This window comes from Ylistrum balloti, unplaced genomic scaffold, assembly GCF_031769215.1.
Source record: "Ylistrum balloti isolate Yb309-2 unplaced genomic scaffold, AGI_CSIRO_Ybal_v1 Utg370050, whole genome shotgun sequence".
NCBI classification, from domain to species: Eukaryota; Metazoa; Mollusca; class Bivalvia; order Pectinida; family Pectinidae; genus Ylistrum; species Ylistrum balloti.
The window spans coordinates 676,433-695,633 of NW_026782103.1; the positions used below are offsets into that span (position 1 = coordinate 676,433).

General features: G+C 37.6%; 1 protein-coding gene across 1 annotated transcript; it reads right to left on the reverse strand.

Annotated features, from left to right (window-relative positions):
• Nucleotides 1-817: 817 nt before the first annotated feature.
• On the reverse strand, nt 818-6,246 carry LOC132549233 (mucin-2-like). Its single transcript, XM_060213148.1, has 3 exons — nt 6,034-6,246; nt 4,815-5,190; nt 818-3,852 (listed from the first exon to the last, which is right to left on the reverse strand). The coding sequence occupies exons 1-3, from the start codon at nt 6,244-6,246 to the stop codon at nt 818-820; spliced, it is 3,624 nt and encodes a 1,207-aa protein (XP_060069131.1).
• Between the last annotated feature and the right edge of the window lie 12,955 nt (nt 6,247-19,201).

A 19,201-nucleotide genomic window follows, 5' to 3' on the forward strand; every position in this document is an offset into this window, starting at 1 on the left:
ATAAAAATACTTATCAATTTTAGAGAAATCAAAAAGATGAGGTCAACTTTTAAATCTAAAGATTAATTATAGTGAATTAAAAGTCATATTTCAACGGTAGTTAATTTCACAATCTAAACGAAATCGTCAATACGTTAATGATATTATTTATATGTCCATCAGATATTGTTCAATATATTAGAAAAATCCCTTTGCATACTGTGGGAGCTTGATATTCAGAAATGCTTAATATATTCTTGAGACTCTATAGGATTTCTGTCAAAGAATCCATCCTCCTCTTTGTAAAAATTAAATAATATGTTGATGATTGTATTTCTTACTCTTTAGGTCAAGGTCAATACTTTGTTGATTATGATATAACGGAATACTACACAACACATGTGGACACTGAAGTTGTGAAATACAAAAGAGACTATTGTTTTGTGTACAAGAATAAATACAGAAGACTTTCACTTCACTCTGTGCCTCAAAAAAAAAGAATTAAAACTTTTCTTAAAAGTTTATATTTTGTGTATATATATAAACACTCTTTCTCTCTCCTTTTTTAATAGCGAGGAAGTGCAATAACGGGCGATACCCTTGAAAACACACACTGTCAATGTTTCCTTGGTCCTTGTGATCTGAGTCCATGAAATGACAATTGATAATACCGACCATATCACCACCTAATATCAACGCTGCAACCTTACTTCTCAAAGCCGTGAGTTTGAGGGTGATCAGGTCTGTGAGTGTACGCCATAATTGATGGTATTGTGTCTTGCATTTGAAGTAAGGGAGTACTGGATTACATTGATAGATTGTTGCTTTATACGGTATCTTAACCTAGTTGTCTTTCATTCATTCTTAAACTTTGTCCAGGGGTTAATTTTCTCATGATTTCCTCAATAACTTTGCTAGGCTGCATACTCAGCTGTTTACTAGGCGGTGGAGGATGCATGAAAGACGAACCACCAACTTTGTCAATGGGTCTATCATGCGAAATTTGCCTCATTGCCACCGGTGACTGTTCTGATATTGATGTCTGACCGGATGTAATTTGAACGTGTTTGGATGACGTCATTGACCTTTGTCTGGATGGCGATCCAACTGTATTGCCAACTAGTGGCATGGCTATTGTTCGATTTCCGGTTTCATACTGCAGATCAGTGTCCACAAAATCAAGACCGGAAATGATCTGTCTGCCGTCCGACAAGACACCTCCTTTTCCTGGTCTTATTTGGCTCAGAGGAATTCCAACCGTCCTTCCTGCATCGATTATGTCTTGTCCACCGAAGGAAAGTTGTCCATTATTATGGAAATTCGGTTCAATGTTCGCACCTTGTTCCCCATGCTTTTCCCCACTATTTTTAAAAGAGATGCTTCCACGTGGTAAGATCATATCTGGTTTGAGATAGATTTCATTCATCGGTGAGGTATTTCCTTGAATTCCTTTCTTCGAGGAAAATCCAGCAGATGGTTTAGTCCCTTGCTGATTTTGAAATCCTGTATTTGCCGAAAGATCGTTTGGGGCTAATGTAGAATAAACGCCCGGAGTCGGATTCCTTGGGGTAATTAAACTCTCCGTAGTCGTTACACTGGGCTTAATGTTTGAGGGACCGGTAAACATATTAGTGCGATACGCAGATTTATTTTGCGCAGAAAAATTAGTGGGCCTGATAACTACTTCCGCTTTAGGACTTGCTCTGTACGTCTGCATTATTGCTGCTCGAGCATTGACGTCGTTCTTACGGCTATCAGTCTTAACTGTATTTCCACCCTCTCCTGTTATTTCAGCTGGATTGAATGTAGGGATCGGAATACCTTCACTATTTCCGGTCTTGTCGGTCATATGACCAGTTAAAATCCAGTTAAGATTTTCTGTCCCTGAACTGTTTTTAAGAAGATCTGTTATGTTTTGCATTAGAATGTCCAGGTCGTTTTCATTTCTTACAAATGTGTTATCTCCCTTTCGTTCAGTTACCATAGCATTTGGTCCGTAGTTAGAATCAGTTGATGTGATTAAATCAAATGGACTGTTCGTGATAGTAGAGGTGGTGCTGGTCTTGAAATCGGGTATTATTCCTTTTGGTGTTGTTTCCATATTTATATTGGTAGTTGGATAGATTTCAGGGCTTATAAGCTGGACTTCAGCAACACTTGTTGAGAGAGGAGTCTCTGTATGATTAGCAGGTCCATTGGTCTCTTCTGATATATTAATGAATGGGATGGTTGTACTGTTTATCAGTTCATCATGTAGACCAGCGGTATGTACGTCCTCCAATTGAGTTGTCGATTCCTCGTGTGCTATGGAATCGTTCTTTGAATAGTTCCAGGCAGAAACACTGTTATTTGATGATTCAAATACTGCAATGTCAGTATCGTTCGTTGGAATCGACTTTAAACTGCCCATCTCAGCATCCCAAACAGAACTAGCTGTTTTAGAGATAAATGGAAGCATGGATGTTGTGATATATTGTTTCGGTGCCGTCATTGGCTTGGGTGTGGTGATATCCTTCAAAATATGGGGCATGTTTTCAGTATTAATAGCGAATTCGTCTATTGGAGACTTAAATTTGGGTCTCAGTGTAGACATGTACTCGGTAGCTCTGACGTCAGTTGTTTCCATGGTGACTGTGGTGACATCTACTGGCTGGTTTATTGCATCTGCCCCTGGACCGACAACCGTTGTCGTTGATAAAGGACTACTGTGTTTGATATCGGTATATGATGTAGACGGAGGAGACGAAGAAATAGTTCCCTTCTCCATATTCAGAAAATCCTGCGCAAAAATCGGTATGCCGGGTGGTCCAATCCTCTGCTTAAACGCTGCATCTGACGTTTGTTCTGGTATGGAAGATTCTGTTGTGGATAATCCTAAGGTTTGCTGTTTACCACTTCCTACACCAGTCGTAGTGGAATAAAGATTGAACAACGTTCCAGTTGTTGCTTGTTCTTTCTTTGACGGAGGGGAAGTGTTAGGGATCTGATTTACTTCATTCTGATCTACTGTTTGATCAACAGTATTGCTTCCTGAAACATTTGTCACAGCCCAGTATGTCTTAGATGTTTTATCTCCTGGAGTATTCTGGACACGCTGATTCCATGACAACGAATTCTCATTCGTGACCACAGAATTTTCCCATGGAAAGTTAGTGGAAGGTTTGTTATTATAGTCAGTCCTAAGAAAAGCGTCAGATATAGGAATGCCTTGGACTAAAGGAGTATCGGGCTTTTTACCAACAGTCAGACTTTCATCAGGACCCACCCAAGGAATGGATAAATTTGGACGTGTTTCCGTGTCGTTAGCCATGTTTGTTTGATTGGAAATGTTTGTGTCCATAACCGATTTATTTCTGCGATCTTCTGACTCTCCTATCTCAACGGCAGTATTGTTTGTCTGATCAGTACTGTTCCCAATCTCGTATGTAACATTCGGGTAGAAATCACTCCCGTTAAGAGTCGTTATGTTATGGACTGGAATCGGAGTCGCCGTAACGTTTGGCAGATTCAACACAGGTATAGCACCAGACACAAGAACTGATTTAGTGTCGGAATGCTTTTTATGATTCTTATGGCGTTTCGGCTTTCCCATTTCGCTTGCAACAAGGAGCAGGTCTTGTAACCAAGATGGAGTAGAAAGTCCATTTTCCGAATCCCAGGAAGCCTGTGTAGTCATCTCCGGACCGGAGATCCATTTATTAGTTTTTGTGTCATTTACTTCAGGAATCACAGTCGTAGTTCCATTTTTATCAGCAGTCACGTTCCGGGTCCCGTTAGATGTAAGAATTGCTATGTCAGCACAATTGTAATACTCTTCTTGATCGCCACAGCCAATTCCTCCGTAACCGTCATCACACATTCCCCAGTAGTGGGCTACAAAGAAACGAAGATCGTTTAAGTCGAGAAAGGCTGTAGAAAAAAGATAAATTATAAGCACTTGTCAATATTTAGAATAGGATGCAGGACAGATCGTTCTTTTTGTTGTTTTGTTTTCCTTCTAAGCCTAGTCAATGATGCTAGGGGCCAAACGTTTGAGGAAAATGAAAGACCAATCGAAAAGGGTACCAAAATGTCCAATCCAAGTGTAACCATGGCCTAAGAGAGTCTATTGTCAATTTCTCACGATAGTGTATATCTTAAGTGAAAGAACAAATTGACAAAAAGTAGAAATAATAATAATTCATATCACTTTACGCAGTCGAATTGATCATCACGTATATAATATATAGATATGATATATCTGCGACGCTTAAATCAAAGTTTACTTATGTCTTTTCAAACATATTATAATTCCAGACTGCACACAAGTACTAGATTGGTACTTCACTAATAGTGTGCCACATACATCAAACTAGGAAATGTAAGGGAGATAATCAACATATTTAAAAGAAGATGGATTATAAAAATATATGTATTCTTTATGAAATATTAATGCAATAAAATAATGAATAAAAAATCTGTTGAAAACTGTTTTTAGTGAGATTGTAATTTAACCTTTGATAGTTCTACAAATACAGCTCGACATTAAGGCATGTTTGAAACTCTTTGATAATTCGGAAATGTCACCTTAATATTGACAAATTGTTTTAAGATTAACTGTAACAATTTTTCATGTTTTCAAAATGGAGTATACTTCAGGAAAACCACGAAGTGTACACTCTGTTTTTTATGTTCCGGAATAATAATATAAAAATAGTGTGGTCCTTTTCAATATTTTCAATATTTTTCAATTTTTCATCTTGCACTGCCGCGTTGCCAAATCAGATATGACGTTTTATGTGTATTTGTTTGTTATGTAGTGATAAGTACATCTATATATCGTTATCTATACTTACATCCTTTCCATTTCCACTGCAGGACACACTGAGTACAGACGAGGTCTTCAGGAATCTTAAGTTGAAGATCATACACAGTATCCCTTTCCACGTAAAACCTGTGTCCATACCCGTTGATGACAAGATGGTGTTTGTCCAGGCATTCCTGTGTTATTTTCTTATGTATGTCATTATTAGGACAGAGTCTAAACTCAAAGTAGCCACCAATATTTGCTTTGATGTCGACTGTAACATTGATTAGTTTATTTTTGTCGTGGTAATACGTCCTTGCAATGTAACCTTGAGCAAACCTTCCTCCTGCCTCGTTAGGTCTGTCTTTGTTGTCGAACGCGTCACCACATAGCCCACATCTGTGTTGATTAACTTCATGCAGTTTCTGAAAAATGTCACACTTGAATGAGACAGAACTTTGTTTTCATATGACAATTACTTTTTGAATTTAGAGAAAAGCGCATAAATGACCTGAATCTAAATACGTGTATGCCATCAAGTCAGTTTAATATTTGCCAAATTAACCCTAGTTATAAAGTCACAGAAATAAGAGAGTATGTATTTTATATTTTTTAGAATTATCCCGAACAATTCAGAATAAAAGGACATATTTTTCGGTTTTTCTGCTTGTCTTGGTTTTCTCTATGTAATATCCTTCAAATCTGTATAAGACTATAATGATAATATGCAGTGTATGGGAAAATGTTCATCATATTTGAATTTCAGCCATTTTGCGGCATAAGGTGAAAATAAAACGACGACTACAGCTCAAAGACAAAACTCAAATTTACATTCATATATAGAAAGATATCCCATTTATCATACCAAAAATTATAGATGATAGATATGTACAAATTACATAAAAAAATAAATGGCGGATTAAGTGTTTTTTACACATAACCTGTCCGATAAGGAATTGCATAAAATAATTCATTCTTCAAAGCATTGATGTATATCCGAAACCCGTAATGAGCTATCCGTTCCAATTTTTATATGCTTTGATATGCTGTGAAACAGATTCAATAGTATTGTCGAAAGATGATGGAATGCTTAAATATCGTTTTTAAAATTTAAAACTGGAAAAAAAAAGTCATACATGTATAGAAAATTCAATGCTTACGGGGCCGGAACAAAAAAAAACGGTAATTGATATATCTTACAGAAATTATTAAAATATACACACATGCAAAAATTTTATATAAATTTTTTAACATATGTTCTACTGTACCCAGTATCCTCCACAATTAAGTCCTCCGTCATCTGTATTGGTGGCTACCATCGGTTTGCCGTACCATTCCTCGTGTCTCCAGAGGCTGGAACGTTGAGGCGGTTCAACCATTTTTCCTCGTCCAGAGGATAAAGGCAAAATCGTTTGAAGAACAAGAAATCCGAACAGAAAGGTGTGTACGTCCATTTTTGTGAATGTCTTAGACAACATCATGTAAGGTTGAGAGTATGTCGTGTTTCAGTTAATAACGATATCTTGTTACACAAGTTTACATTATTAACCAACATGACGTGACAATTAAAATTCACCACAAAAACATTCAACCAGTGATTGTCGATCATGTGATGACAATAAGTACCTTCCCCGTACCGGTTAATAATTTCCACTGATCCTCTATGGTAAGTAAATACCTGCTGTTTAGGACATGACCTTAATACTATTCTTTGTATTGACTAGAATGCAGGCATTGTCAGATTACAAATATTTGATTAACGATATTATGAAAAAAAAACAATCTGAGAAAAATTCCATTTTTTAATATTATTTGCTATTTTCGTATCTTAAATTACACTTAAATATGTAACAACGAGGTTTGCTTTTAAATTTGTATTTCTTATATATGAATACAAAGGTGAAGCTGACAATACATTACAACTAATTAATATATAACATCGTAGATATCATTACAGAGTTAGTGAGGCACTGCGACATAGAAAAGCTATTTAGGCAAAATGAACGGTGACTGAAATAGGGACATTAATTGGCGTATAACATGTTGCTTGGTGACGAGTCCCAGACATCGGTCACGTGACATCGTCACGTCGCATGCCTACCGGTATTTACACATGTATGAAATACATTGGGAATTATTTCCATGTTTCCAGTTTTTGTATTAAATGATAATATATTTTCTTAATTACGTGTGTGTTGTCCAATAATCTAGAACTTTGTGCTCTATATAAATGCAATTGACTTTTAAATGTTCTGTGCTGAACATGTCTGTATTTTATTCATATATAACATTTTACAACATATATTAAAATCTGATTGATATAATTTAGATAATCTTCTATGCGTTTTAAAGAAAATATAAGCATCGATTTTTAATGTAAGTATAAATTTGTATTCATAAAAAAGACATGTAAATTAGATGAACTTTAAACCGAAATTTGAACGTTCCATTAAATTGCCGAATGTGCTTGCCGCAAATTTATTAGTTATAAATTTTACTAGGCCAGGACGTCGGACAAGGTTTATGTCAATCAAGGTAAAACTCAAACTTATAGTTTTTTTCTCACAAAAATCATTTTGTGAGCTTAATACCGCATTGGGTCATAATCTGTAATATACATGTAGGATCTATTTAATTGATCATCGTCGTTGTTTGAATCATTGAAAAATTGTATTTAAAGATTCTGAATAACCTTTATAATCTTAAATCATTTAAGACTGGACAAAGCAATTGCCAAATAGTTAATTAATATTCAGTTCTCACGGATAAGTGAAAATGTTTACACTTGAACAGTTCATAAGTTCGGACGTAATGGCATTTTCCCCCTTTAGTTACTAAAACCAGAACGGCATGTCTCCAAATACAGTACACAATAACCTCCGAGGTCAATGCATGATTGACAGGTACAAGTAAAACACACACCTTCCAAGGCATCTACAAATAACTGCAATGTCATATGACCGGGTTCCTAAGTGAAGCCGGAATACTGATCTTACCTAATTAGAATTAAACTAAACACCATGTTGATTTAACTATGTTATCTACGATATGATTTCTTTGTCATTGTTATTAGTCATAGTGGTGTGTTTTATGTTGATATTTCAACTGTCTCATTTGTATGACTAATTTCTAACCCTATACATGTATGTATCATAAAGAATATGATGAAAAAAATATGTATATATATATAAAAAATACGTATCTTGTCTTATATAATTATCAAAAGTACAATAAAAGTCAGGGAAGAAACGGAAACAGCTTAGTTGTCTAGACAGGTTATAGTGTGAGTGGGAGAGGGACGGGGGTTAGGGGGGGGGGTTGTTAAACCAGTAACTACTTCTGATATATCTTTTTCAGCTTTACCTCAGCTAAATAAACATTACGATATACGGTTTTACATTTCACTGTTCAATGTTTGGCTGAAGTAAATGGTTTGGAGAAAGTCCTGTGTTCTGAAAACTTGGTCAAAAATGTTTTTCTGTATTATCATTGTTAGTCAGAAACAAGGAAATGCAGTATCACTTTTGTAACCTTGTCACTTGATAAGCCATCGTTGTCGTCGTTTGTATTTGTTGATAACACATATATCATCAGTAAATTGTAAATGTCTTCAAATGATAACCAGCACGTGCCGTTAATTGTGACGTAATTGTTCAACAATATGAAATATATATAAACCGCGCCGTCCCGTGTCATCAAATTCAAACGTAAATTTCAACTTGATGTAACAGAAATAACGACATTTAATGTCTACACATCGTGAACATTTTATCATAAAAAATCTAAACAGCAGTGTGTTTTAATCATAAAGAATGCTTCCTGCTTCAGAGCTCTAATTTACCTACGGTTTAAACAAAAATACCTGGATAATGAAGTCATGCGCTTCGAAACATGAGTCTTAATTTTTCAACTTTTCAGTAAAATCTCTATAAATCTTTCTTTAGGTCAGATGATCTCCTGGTTTCATCGATTTTGAATTTTGAATTTTTTTTAGCATGTCTGTATATTCTTGTTATAATTCTGTCGGTAGTTATCTGAATTGACGAACACTTTGTTATAATCGGTCTTCTAGACTAATGTTACAATGCTTTGTATATTATTTAATACAAGACAACATAGAGATTACAGACATCTTAATTCTGTGACTTACAAATGATATACGGGTATCAGAAGGGAAGTTGTTTGCTTGTTTCAACACCTTTTCACCTTCATAGTTATGGTCACATTGGTGCAGGGTCCTGAAAGGAAGACCCGTCTAATGTCATTTGCACACATTACGGTAAATTAGCGTTTCCTAGGAAACAAACACGATATCACGGATCGTTTCTCGACTTCATGAAAAAATAAATAAACCACCGCACGTAAGAAGCGTGAAACCACTCTCCGAAAATCCTAAACGAGTTTCGCCAAAACCATATTTCTAAGTGTGTGGTGCTGTTCTCTCTTTCTCATATTTTCTATGAATGAAAATATAGTTTTGTACAAGAATTATATAACAATTGTAACGAATTAAATAAAAAAAATTGTTCACATTTACATAACAAGTTATATTCGGTCAGTGTTTTAAAGGTTTTTAAAATCTCTTCAACTATATTCGAATCAACGATAGAAAGACAATAGATTTTGAGGCAAAATATATGTACGAGTTACGTCCCTTGTCCTGATTGCTCGCATAAAATACTTGTGTTCTAAAATAAATGTATTGTTTTACATTTGAATATCATCTGAAAGTTTGAAGATCGCGTGAATGAAACGATACATTTACTTGTATTTTTATAGACAAATAAAACAATGCCGATATGTGTTTAACCTATGGAAGTAGGGCGAAATATTGACAAAACATGTTACCCTTGAAAGAAATACAAAAAAATTGGGATCAGACTTTGTGGGAAGTTAAAGGTATTCGACTTTATGGACAAACCCGAGATAATGTTTCATATGATAGCTCAATAACGCTGGAATCATAAAAAATAGGTATTATATGGATATATCACAGTCTACTGAAAGTATAAACACATTCATTATTTGTCTTCACCTCGCATATGAATGTCACCCGAAAATGACTAATGTGTCAATATGATGTTCAGCAGTTCTTAAAACAAAAATGAGCTGAATGGTCGTCATTTTCAGTAAATTAGAAAATAGAGTTTTCTTGTGTAAATCTTGGTCAAACCAAGTAGGCATTATCAGATATGAAATAAAACCAGCCAAAAACACAAGTCATAAGAATTAACAAGGAGCACATTGTCCAATGAAATAAAACCAGCCCGATTAGTTGAGTTTAAAACATTTTTAGAGGCCTCATCAGCCTGTATCTCTCGATTCCATTTTTGGTAAGTTTATCTGTAAGTTGTCGATATATTTACCTAAATCATGACAGTAAAATGAGTCACTTGAATATCACCCGCGACATATAAACATCATATGTTGGGGATACATGCACTGTAAATATCACTTAATGTAATGACATCATCACAGAGAAATAACGGCTTAAAATTCAGAGTAGTCCTACTCGACGGTTAGCACAGATAATACAGAAGTTATTATATATAAATACATCAGACAATTATGTATATTAATCTCTAAAATCGTGATTTGTATCTATATATGTATATTGTTTAATCGTTTGTAGGTCATTATCAGTACATCCTTTAAACTAGGTATTATACGAGGGGTTCAGAATGATGTCGTCCGTGCAGCGGTTTATAGAGATGTTGTCCGGTCAGCGGTTTATAGAGATGTTGTCCGGTCAGCGGTTTATAGAGATGTCGTCCGGTCAGCGGTTTATAGAGATGTTGTCCGGTCAGCGGTTTACAGTGATGTCGTCCGGTCAGCGGTTTATAGAGATGTCGTCCGGTCAGCGGTTTATAGAGATGTTGTCCGGTCAGCGGTTTACAGGGATGTCGTCCGGTCAGCGGTTTATAGAGATGTCGTCCGGTCAGCGGTTTATAGAGATGTTGTCCGGTCAGCGGTTTACAGGGATGCCGTCTTGACAGCGGTTTACAGGGATGCCGTCTTGACAGCGGTTTATAGGGATGTCGTCCGGGCAGCGGTTTACAGGGATGTTGTCTGAACAGCGGTTTATAGGGATGTCGTCTGGACAGCGGTTTACAGGGACGTTGTCCGGGCAACGGTTTGCAAGGATGTTGTCCGGGCAATGGTTTACAGGGATGTCGCCCGTGCAACGGTTTACATTGAAGTCGTCTGGGCAACGGTTTACAGAAGTGTCGTCCGGACAGTGGTTTATAGGGATGTCGTCCGGACACCGGTTTACAGGGATGTCGTCCGGACAGTGGTTTATAGGGATGTCGTCCGGACAGTGGTTTATATGGATGTCGTCCGGGCAGCGGTTTACAGGGATGTCGTCCGGACAGTGATTTATAGGGATGTCGTCCGGACAGTGGTTTATAGGGATGTCGTCCGGACAGTGGTTTATAGGGATGTCGTCCGGGCAGCGGTTTACAGGGATGTCGTCCGGACAGTGGTTTATAGGGATGTCGTCCGGACAGTGGTTTATAGGGATGTCGTCCGGGCAGTGGTTTACAGGGATGTCGTCCGGACAGTGGTTTATAGGGATGTCGTCCGGTCAGCGGTTTATAGAGATGTTGTCCGGTCAGCGGTTTATAGAGATGTCGTCCGGTCAGCGGTTTATAGAGATGTTGTCCGGTCAGCGGTTTACAGTGATGTCGTCCGGTCAGCGGTTTATAGAGATGTCGTCCGGTCAGCGGTTTATAGAGATGTTGTCCGGTCAGCGGTTTACAGGGATGTCGTCCGGTCAGCGGTTTATAGAGATGTCGTCCGGTCAGCGGTTTATAGAGATGTTGTCCGGTCAGCGGTTTACAGGGATGCCGTCTTGACAGCGGTTTATAGGGATGTCGTCCGGGCAGCGGTTTACAGGGATGTCGTCTGGACAGCGGTTTATAGGGATGTCGTCTGGACAGCGGTTTACAGGGACGTTGTCCGGGCAACGGTTTGCAAGGATGTTGTCCGGGCAATGGTTTACAGGGATGTCGCCCGTGCAACGGTTTACATTGAAGTCGTCTGGGCAACGGTTTACAGAAGTGTCGTCCGGACAGTGGTTTATAGGGATGTCGTCCGGACACCGGTTTACAGGGATGTCGTCCGGACAGTGGTTTATAGGGATGTCGTCCGGACAGTGGTTTATATGGATGTCGTCCGGGCAGCGGTTTACAGGGATGTCGTCCGGACAGTGATTTATAGGGATGTCGTCCGGACAGTGGTTTATAGGGATGTCGTCCGGACAGTGGTTTATAGGGATGTCGTCCGGGCAGCGGTTTACAGGGATGTCGTCCGGACAGTGGTTTATAGGGATGTCGTCCGGACAGTGGTTTATAGGGATGTCGTCCGGGCAGTGGTTTACAGGGATGTCGTCCGGACAGTGGTTTATAGGGATGTCGTCCGGGCAGCGGTTTATAGGGATGTCGTCCGGACAGTGGTTTATAGGGATGTCGTCCGGGCAGTGGTTTATAGGGATGTCGTCCGGGCAGCGGTTTACAGGGATGTCGTCCGGACAGTGGTTTATAGGGATGTCGTCCGGTCAGCGGTTTACAGGGATGTCGTCCGGACAGTGGTTTATAGGGATGTCGTCCGGACAGTGGTTTATAGGGATGTCGTCCGGGCAGTGGTTTACAGGGATGTCGTCCGGACAGTGGTTTATAGGGATGTCGTCCGGACAGTGATTTATAGGGATGTCGTCCGGGCAGCGGTTTACAGGGATGTCGTCCGGACAGTGGTTTATAGGGATGTCGTCCGGACAGTGGTTTATAGGGATGTCGTCCGGACAGTGGTTTATAGGGATGTCGTCTGAACACCGGTTTACAGGGATGTCGTTCAGACAGTGGTTTATAGGGATGTCGTCCGGACAGTGGTTTATAGGGATGTCGTCCGGGCAGTGGTTTACAGGGATGTCGTCCGGACAGTGGTTTATAGGGATGTCGTCCGGACAGTGGTTTATAGGGATGTCGTCCGGACAGTGGTTTATAGGGATGTCGTTCAGACAGTGGTTTATAGGGATGTCGTCTGAACACCGGTTTACAGGGATGTCGTTCAGACAGCGGATATTTCACGGGACATATCAATTTAACAGTGATCGTCATGGACAGAGAAAATAAAACTTGTCGAAGTAGTTCTACTCTCACATCAGTAATCCTTACGACAAGTTAGACGATTTGATAAATCATTTTATAAACACTAATATGTTGATTCTTTATTCAAATGAACTTAAAGAAAATTTCAAAATTAAATATATACGTTAACCTTTAAAAATATATATATGATAACCTTTTACATTGACAAACTTATTGTACCCTTTTTAAGTGACAAAAAATACCATTGCCTGTTTTAAAACTGACAGGAAACTTGCTGTAACCTTTCAAAATGTCAGAAAATATTTCGCAATCTTTAGGAATGTCAGGAAAACCCTCACTAGCAGTTCGCGAGTATAATACAAAATGAGAACTAAAGAAAACAGTATTTTTCCACACACACTTTAGAAATACCTTATCCCAGATTATGAGTTACCCTTGCTTTTTCACATCCGTTTTCCCATGATGAATCAGGACTTTCCCCTTGATCAAGTATGCATCGATAACATACAGAAAATTGTAGAAATTGTCGATATCTTTATGTATATACGGGATACAAAGCCGGAACTTGTTAACGACTTCAAGAAAAGGAAATATTGTGAATTTTGTCTGACAAGCAATACAAAGAAACATAAATAACGGAATTAAACACAATGTGAATCCCGTTGATAAAATTCAGAATTCGTTTACAACTAGAATATATTGGTTATACTGATACAGTATGGTGATGAGTAATAAGTCATTGTCAAAGGGGAAGTAACTCAATGTTAGTAAGTATTCATTCCATTCGTGGGAACTCTTTTATGGAGGAGACAAAAAAAGTGTAGAACGAATAAATATGGACTAAGACCACAATTAAATACTTCCGGGTTCAGTACCCACGAATGAAGTCCCTAAAAAATGTATGTATGTTAGGGAAAAAAATAATATGCCTCTTTGAATTAGATTTTTGCCTATAAATTTGATGTAGATGTGTTATAGAGATGATAATCTAACTGTCAGTGTGTAAATCATTCATATTGAACATGTATTTTGTGCTGCAGGATCCGGTGTAAAAAGTCCTGTTTTCACCTTTACCCCTGACCCGGATGTATATAATTGACGTTGGTGACACATATGGAGGTATATCTCCAGAAAATGCCCAACATGATGGGTTGAAACTTTTACATTTTGCTTCTCAGATGTTGATCTTGGCCAGGTGAAATGGAAATTTGCAGATGAAACTTTGGGACTTAGTTATGAATTTTAATGTTACAATGAAACATATAGTGAAATTAATTGTGGTCTTAGTCCTTAATGACATGCCTAAAAATCCATGTTTTTATTTCTCATACCCACATTTTTTGACCGATTCTCATACAAATTGGCATGGTTGTTCTATATTTCATGACTGATTAGGTAGTGAAATAATTTTTAATTCATCACTTCGATTATAATTAAAATTTTAATTAAATTAAATTTTTAGAAAATTTTTAAACTTTATTTTCTGGAGTGATCAGGACATCTATAAATAACATCAAATTAGCATATTTGTGTTCTTGTGTATTCCTACGCCAGATTTTTAAAAGTTAAGATGGAGGATTTTTTTCAAATTATACAAGTACAAGATCTTAGAAAATTCTGTGGTTAGCCCAGATAATGGCTTGTGTAGGATTTGGATTGGACCTGTAACAAGGACAGGGAAATATGGAATTCAGTCATTTAAGGACCCCAGTGATTTAAAATGGAAAAAGAAACATGCACACAGACTTGCTTTTATTTGTTTTTCTGAAAATTTAGAATTGTCAAGTGATCTGGACTGTTCCCATCTCTGTCATAATAGTTTATGTTTAAATGTAGAGCACATAAGTTCAGAACCTCATTTTGTAAATAATAACAGGCAGTACTGTTTAAATTCAAATGTGTGTTATGGTCATTTAGGGTTCAGTGACTGCATGTTGAATTTGAAAATGTAATTGAGTTTTTATTGATTTGAGGGTATTAGCTATTGTACACTGATGTATACAACATTGTCCGACTACCACCACGTGGAGGTTCCCTCATTAGGTAGTCATATATTTTGTTGTTGTTGTTGCTGTTGTTGTTACATTATTTTGTGTTTTTTTCTGATTGTTGACATGTCTCTAATAAATTTGTTGTCACCTCTTCTTCTCAATACAGGTGGTCCTGAGGTCGGTTGTCTCCCCTACATGGATGGATGTTGGGATCTAGCTGACCTCTCCTGTAGTCAGACTTCCGAGCGGACCTGGACCTTTTCGCATGCTGCTTGTGCTGTTCTGCTAACAACAACATACTTCTTTTCTTGACAGCAGGTTTGTATTGGTGGTGGCGTTGATATATTTCCTCTGAGCTGAGTTGATTAAGTTTATGTTTGACCTCCCTACTTGATTGAAGAAGCAGTTGTATTCAAACCTAATGACACAGTGATCAGGTGACATCATATCCTTTCCCTCTCAGCCAAGCTCCTGTCCAGCAAAGTTTGTTGTGGAGGGCACGTCCAAGTATCCACTTCTTAGGGGTAGATGTCTCGATACCCAGACTTAACCCCTGTGAGGCATTCATCCCTGGCTTCTTAGCACTTCCAAATGATGTGCTGTTGTACCGCCCATCCACAGCTAGTCCGATGGTGCTCGGGGAATCATCTCCTCTCAGGGTGTTGGCCTCCACCACCAGTCTGGTCTTCTCGGACATGTCCTTTTTGTTGAGGGCAGTAATGTCCTTGGACACTTGATTTGCCTGTCGCTGCACTCCACTCTTGGCTCCTGCAGGTATATTCAGGTGTCCGAGAAGTAACGTGGCTCCTTTGGTGCTGACAGCCTGGCCACACAAAGCTGAAGGCAGGTACTTGTTGACAAGGGCTGGCTTTGGTCCGGGCTTATCCGTGTCTGCCTCTCTATGTAGTTTGTACAGTGGAGATCTGTACTGGCATTTATTACATCGGACAGCACAACTCCATCCCAGAGCCCTTTTCCGCTCGGTGTCCAGTTCAAACTCCGGTACCATACATGATGTAGTGTTTGGTTGTCCGGCGTGAAGTCTGATGATGTCGTTCCACATTTTCACCATCAACACTATGTCGATGATCCGGTTTCCTTCTATTACAGGCTCAGAGTTGGATTCTTCAGCTGTAACAGTTGCCGGCCGTAGTATCCGTGTTGGACAAGGTCTGTCTCCAGTATCTGTTGTTACCAGGGAAAGGCCGTCAGGACTGGGCTTGGTGATCAGCTGAAATTCCTGGGTGGTCAGTCTTCTGGTCAGAGCTGGTCTCTCTTCTCTGGTGACAGGTACCTCAGGATCTTCAACTTTAAATACCTGGCCCTTATTCTTTGGAACATTTCCAGGCTTGAAATAATTGTTCCTTCTCTTTCTGTCTCCCTTCATATTGGTAATGGTCAGTAATGGTCAGTAGTGGTCAGCAGTGGTCAGTCAGAAGTAGTCAGATGTATTAAGAATACAAAATTCAAACTGAAGCTGACCACTTGATTGGTCATTGTGATATACACATCATTGCCTGTTTGATAATATAACATCAAAGGTGTTTCAGAGACAGGGAGAGCCCCAAAAGTAAACATAAAGGCCCAAAGAGAACACCCCCCCCCCCCTCCCCTGCCTTTGGCATGGATAGTCTTTGTATGTATACATGTGGCTGTTAGTTAGTCCAGTGGGTGTCATTCACTGTGATTGTTTACTGCAAGTCTTCACTGTTATCTATTGATTATTTCATGTCCAAATCAAAGCTGAAAAATGCTTTAAAGCAGATTAAATGTTCAGTTAATATTAAAATTTGGTAATTTAAAAAAAAATTAAAATTCTACGAAAAAAAATGAAGTTGTAATTTGAAATTGAAAAACTTTTTTGTATAGGTATATGTAGGAATTATTCAAGTTTATATACCAATTTACAGAACTGAAATATCTTAATAATTGCAAAATCTGTTTCATTTTTCCTGACGCTTGGTGTCTGTGATATGTACAGCAAAGTGTATGTAAAGCTGAGTTAAAATCTCAGTCTGAGAGGGGTTTTTCAATTCTTCATAACTCCTGTTTTATTTGACCTACGCTGATTCTGTTTACGCCGAAATGTTTGAAATAGCTCACAGTTGATGAAAATATTTTTTTTTGAATTTAAAAAAAAAAAAGTGTCCTATAATAGGACTAAGACCACAATTAAATACTTCCGGGTTCAGTACCCACGAATGAAGTCCCTAAAAAATGTATGTATGTTAGGGAAAAAAATAATATGCCTCTTTGAATTAGATTTTTGCCTATAAATTTGATGTAGATGTGTTATAGAGATGATAATCTAACTGTCAGTGTGTAAATCATTCATATTGAACATGTATTTTGTGCTGCAGGATCCGGTGTAAAAAGTCCTGTTTTCACCTTTACCCCTGACCCGGATGTATATAATTGACGTTGGTGACACATATGGAGGTATATCTCCAGAAAATGCCCAACATGATGGGTTGAAACTTTTACATTTTGCTTCTCAGATGTTGATCTTGGCCAGTGAAATGGAAATTTGCAGATGAAACTTTGGGACTTAGTTATGAATTTTAATGTTACAATGAAACATATAGTGAAATTAATTGTGGTCTTAGTCCATATGACATATGTTGCTGTGCTGAATCACCAACCAAATATCTGTCTAGAACACAACAAACACTTAAAACTGACAGGATATGAAGTGAAGTTTATTTCAGTGGACACTGATGTATCGACTTTGTATATTAAAGACTCTAAAATCATATAATTTCCATTTGAACAAGAACTGGAATTGTCATAGTGAATTATAAAGTTAATTAACTAAATCCTCAATCAATTATATTAGGAGCATGTAAAAATAACATCTCTTAAATCTGTTTATAATTGTGAACTATAGATAAAATATTATGTAAGAGACGTGAAATTTTATATAAAAAGTTATGTGTCTGATTTTGAAACTTCGTGGAGAAGAATATGATAAATGGAACGGACATAGTCATTGCCTTGGTAACATTTTTTGTCCGTTTTACCCCACATTGCTATTTCTTGTAAGTGAGAATATGCATAAAAGGCAACTAATTGTTTAAATTTATACATCAGAAACATTAAACAAGATTTAACTAATTTATCTGCATTTCAGGTTACGTTCTTTATAAATGTTTGTGGGAGTTGTTCCCCTTTTCATAACGAGAATTAAATTTAATCAAAGTTAATTTGCACAGTTGTTGGATCTCGCAACGTTACACGATTTGAGATGTGCGCGTGAAGTGTGCGTGATGTCTGCACGATGACTGCATGAAGTCTGCACGATGTGCGCACGATGGGAAATCTAGACGAAGTAAGCTATCACACATTTATGTGCACAATCCGCGAGGCTACCGTAGTTTATATAAATTTAGAAATGACTTATAGATGATAGTGAGACAGGGTTTATTTATTTTTGTATACATAAGAGTGCATCCATGTACTTTTCTCAACACCTAAAATCTTTTTACAAAAATGTGAATGTACTTTTTCAACATCAGTAGCTTTATGGAATCCCCACACTTCACTTGCATATGTTAATACACTACTAACATAAGTATCAAAAACTGAACATAACGTTTCAACATTAAAGTTATGATTTTTCATTTTGTTTATCCGTCTAAAATACGATTTTCTCGCCTTTTCTGCGGCATGTTGCTTCGTATTGTTAATTTTACCATTAAAATTGAAAAGCATACCCAGATAATTAAATGTGTTCACAACTTCAATTTCAACATCGTTGTAATACCATTTTTCATCATCTTTAATGCGCCCGCCATTTCGAAAAAAATCTATTTTTGTTTTAAGTACATTAAGTTTAAGTTTCTATTTATCATTATAACTAAGCAGTGCATCGAGCATTGATTGCAACCCGCTTGGTGATTCAGCTATGAGAACCGAGTCATCAGCGTACATCAGTAAAAATATAGATATCATACCTAATTCAATAGATGGACAACTTTGGTTAATGAAATTGATTTCACAATCGTTTACATAAAGACTATACAAAATTGGCGATAAAATTTCCCCTTGAAAGAGACCGGTTCTGTTAGGATGATATTCTGAAATATGACCTTTATATTTGACACAAGATTTGACATTATCGTACAATGATTTTATGATATTTAATAACTTCCCTTGAATTCCTTGTTTTATTAGCTTACTCCATAAACCACTTCTATCGATGTAGTCAAAGGCTTTTTTATAGTCTACAAAACAGCAATATAATCTTCGTTTATTTTTTAAAGTTTTATCGATCAATGACTGGAGTGCAATTATTGCATCTACAGTTGAACTACCCTCCTTGAAACCAAATTGAGCGT

Excerpts from the sequence above, each read along its gene's own strand:
- LOC132549233 (XM_060213148.1), bottom strand. The coding sequence starts at position 6,246 with ATGATGTTGTCTAAGACATTCACAAAAATGGACGTACACACCTTTCTG. Across the intron at positions 5,191-6,033 it reads TTAATTGTGGAGGATACTGG|AAACTGCATGAAGTTAATCA; the intron begins GTACAGTAGAAC and ends GACATTTTTCAG. Across the intron at positions 3,853-4,814 it reads GCAGTGGAAATGGAAAGGAT|CCCACTACTGGGGAATGTGT; the intron begins GTAAGTATAGAT and ends GTTTCTTTGTAG.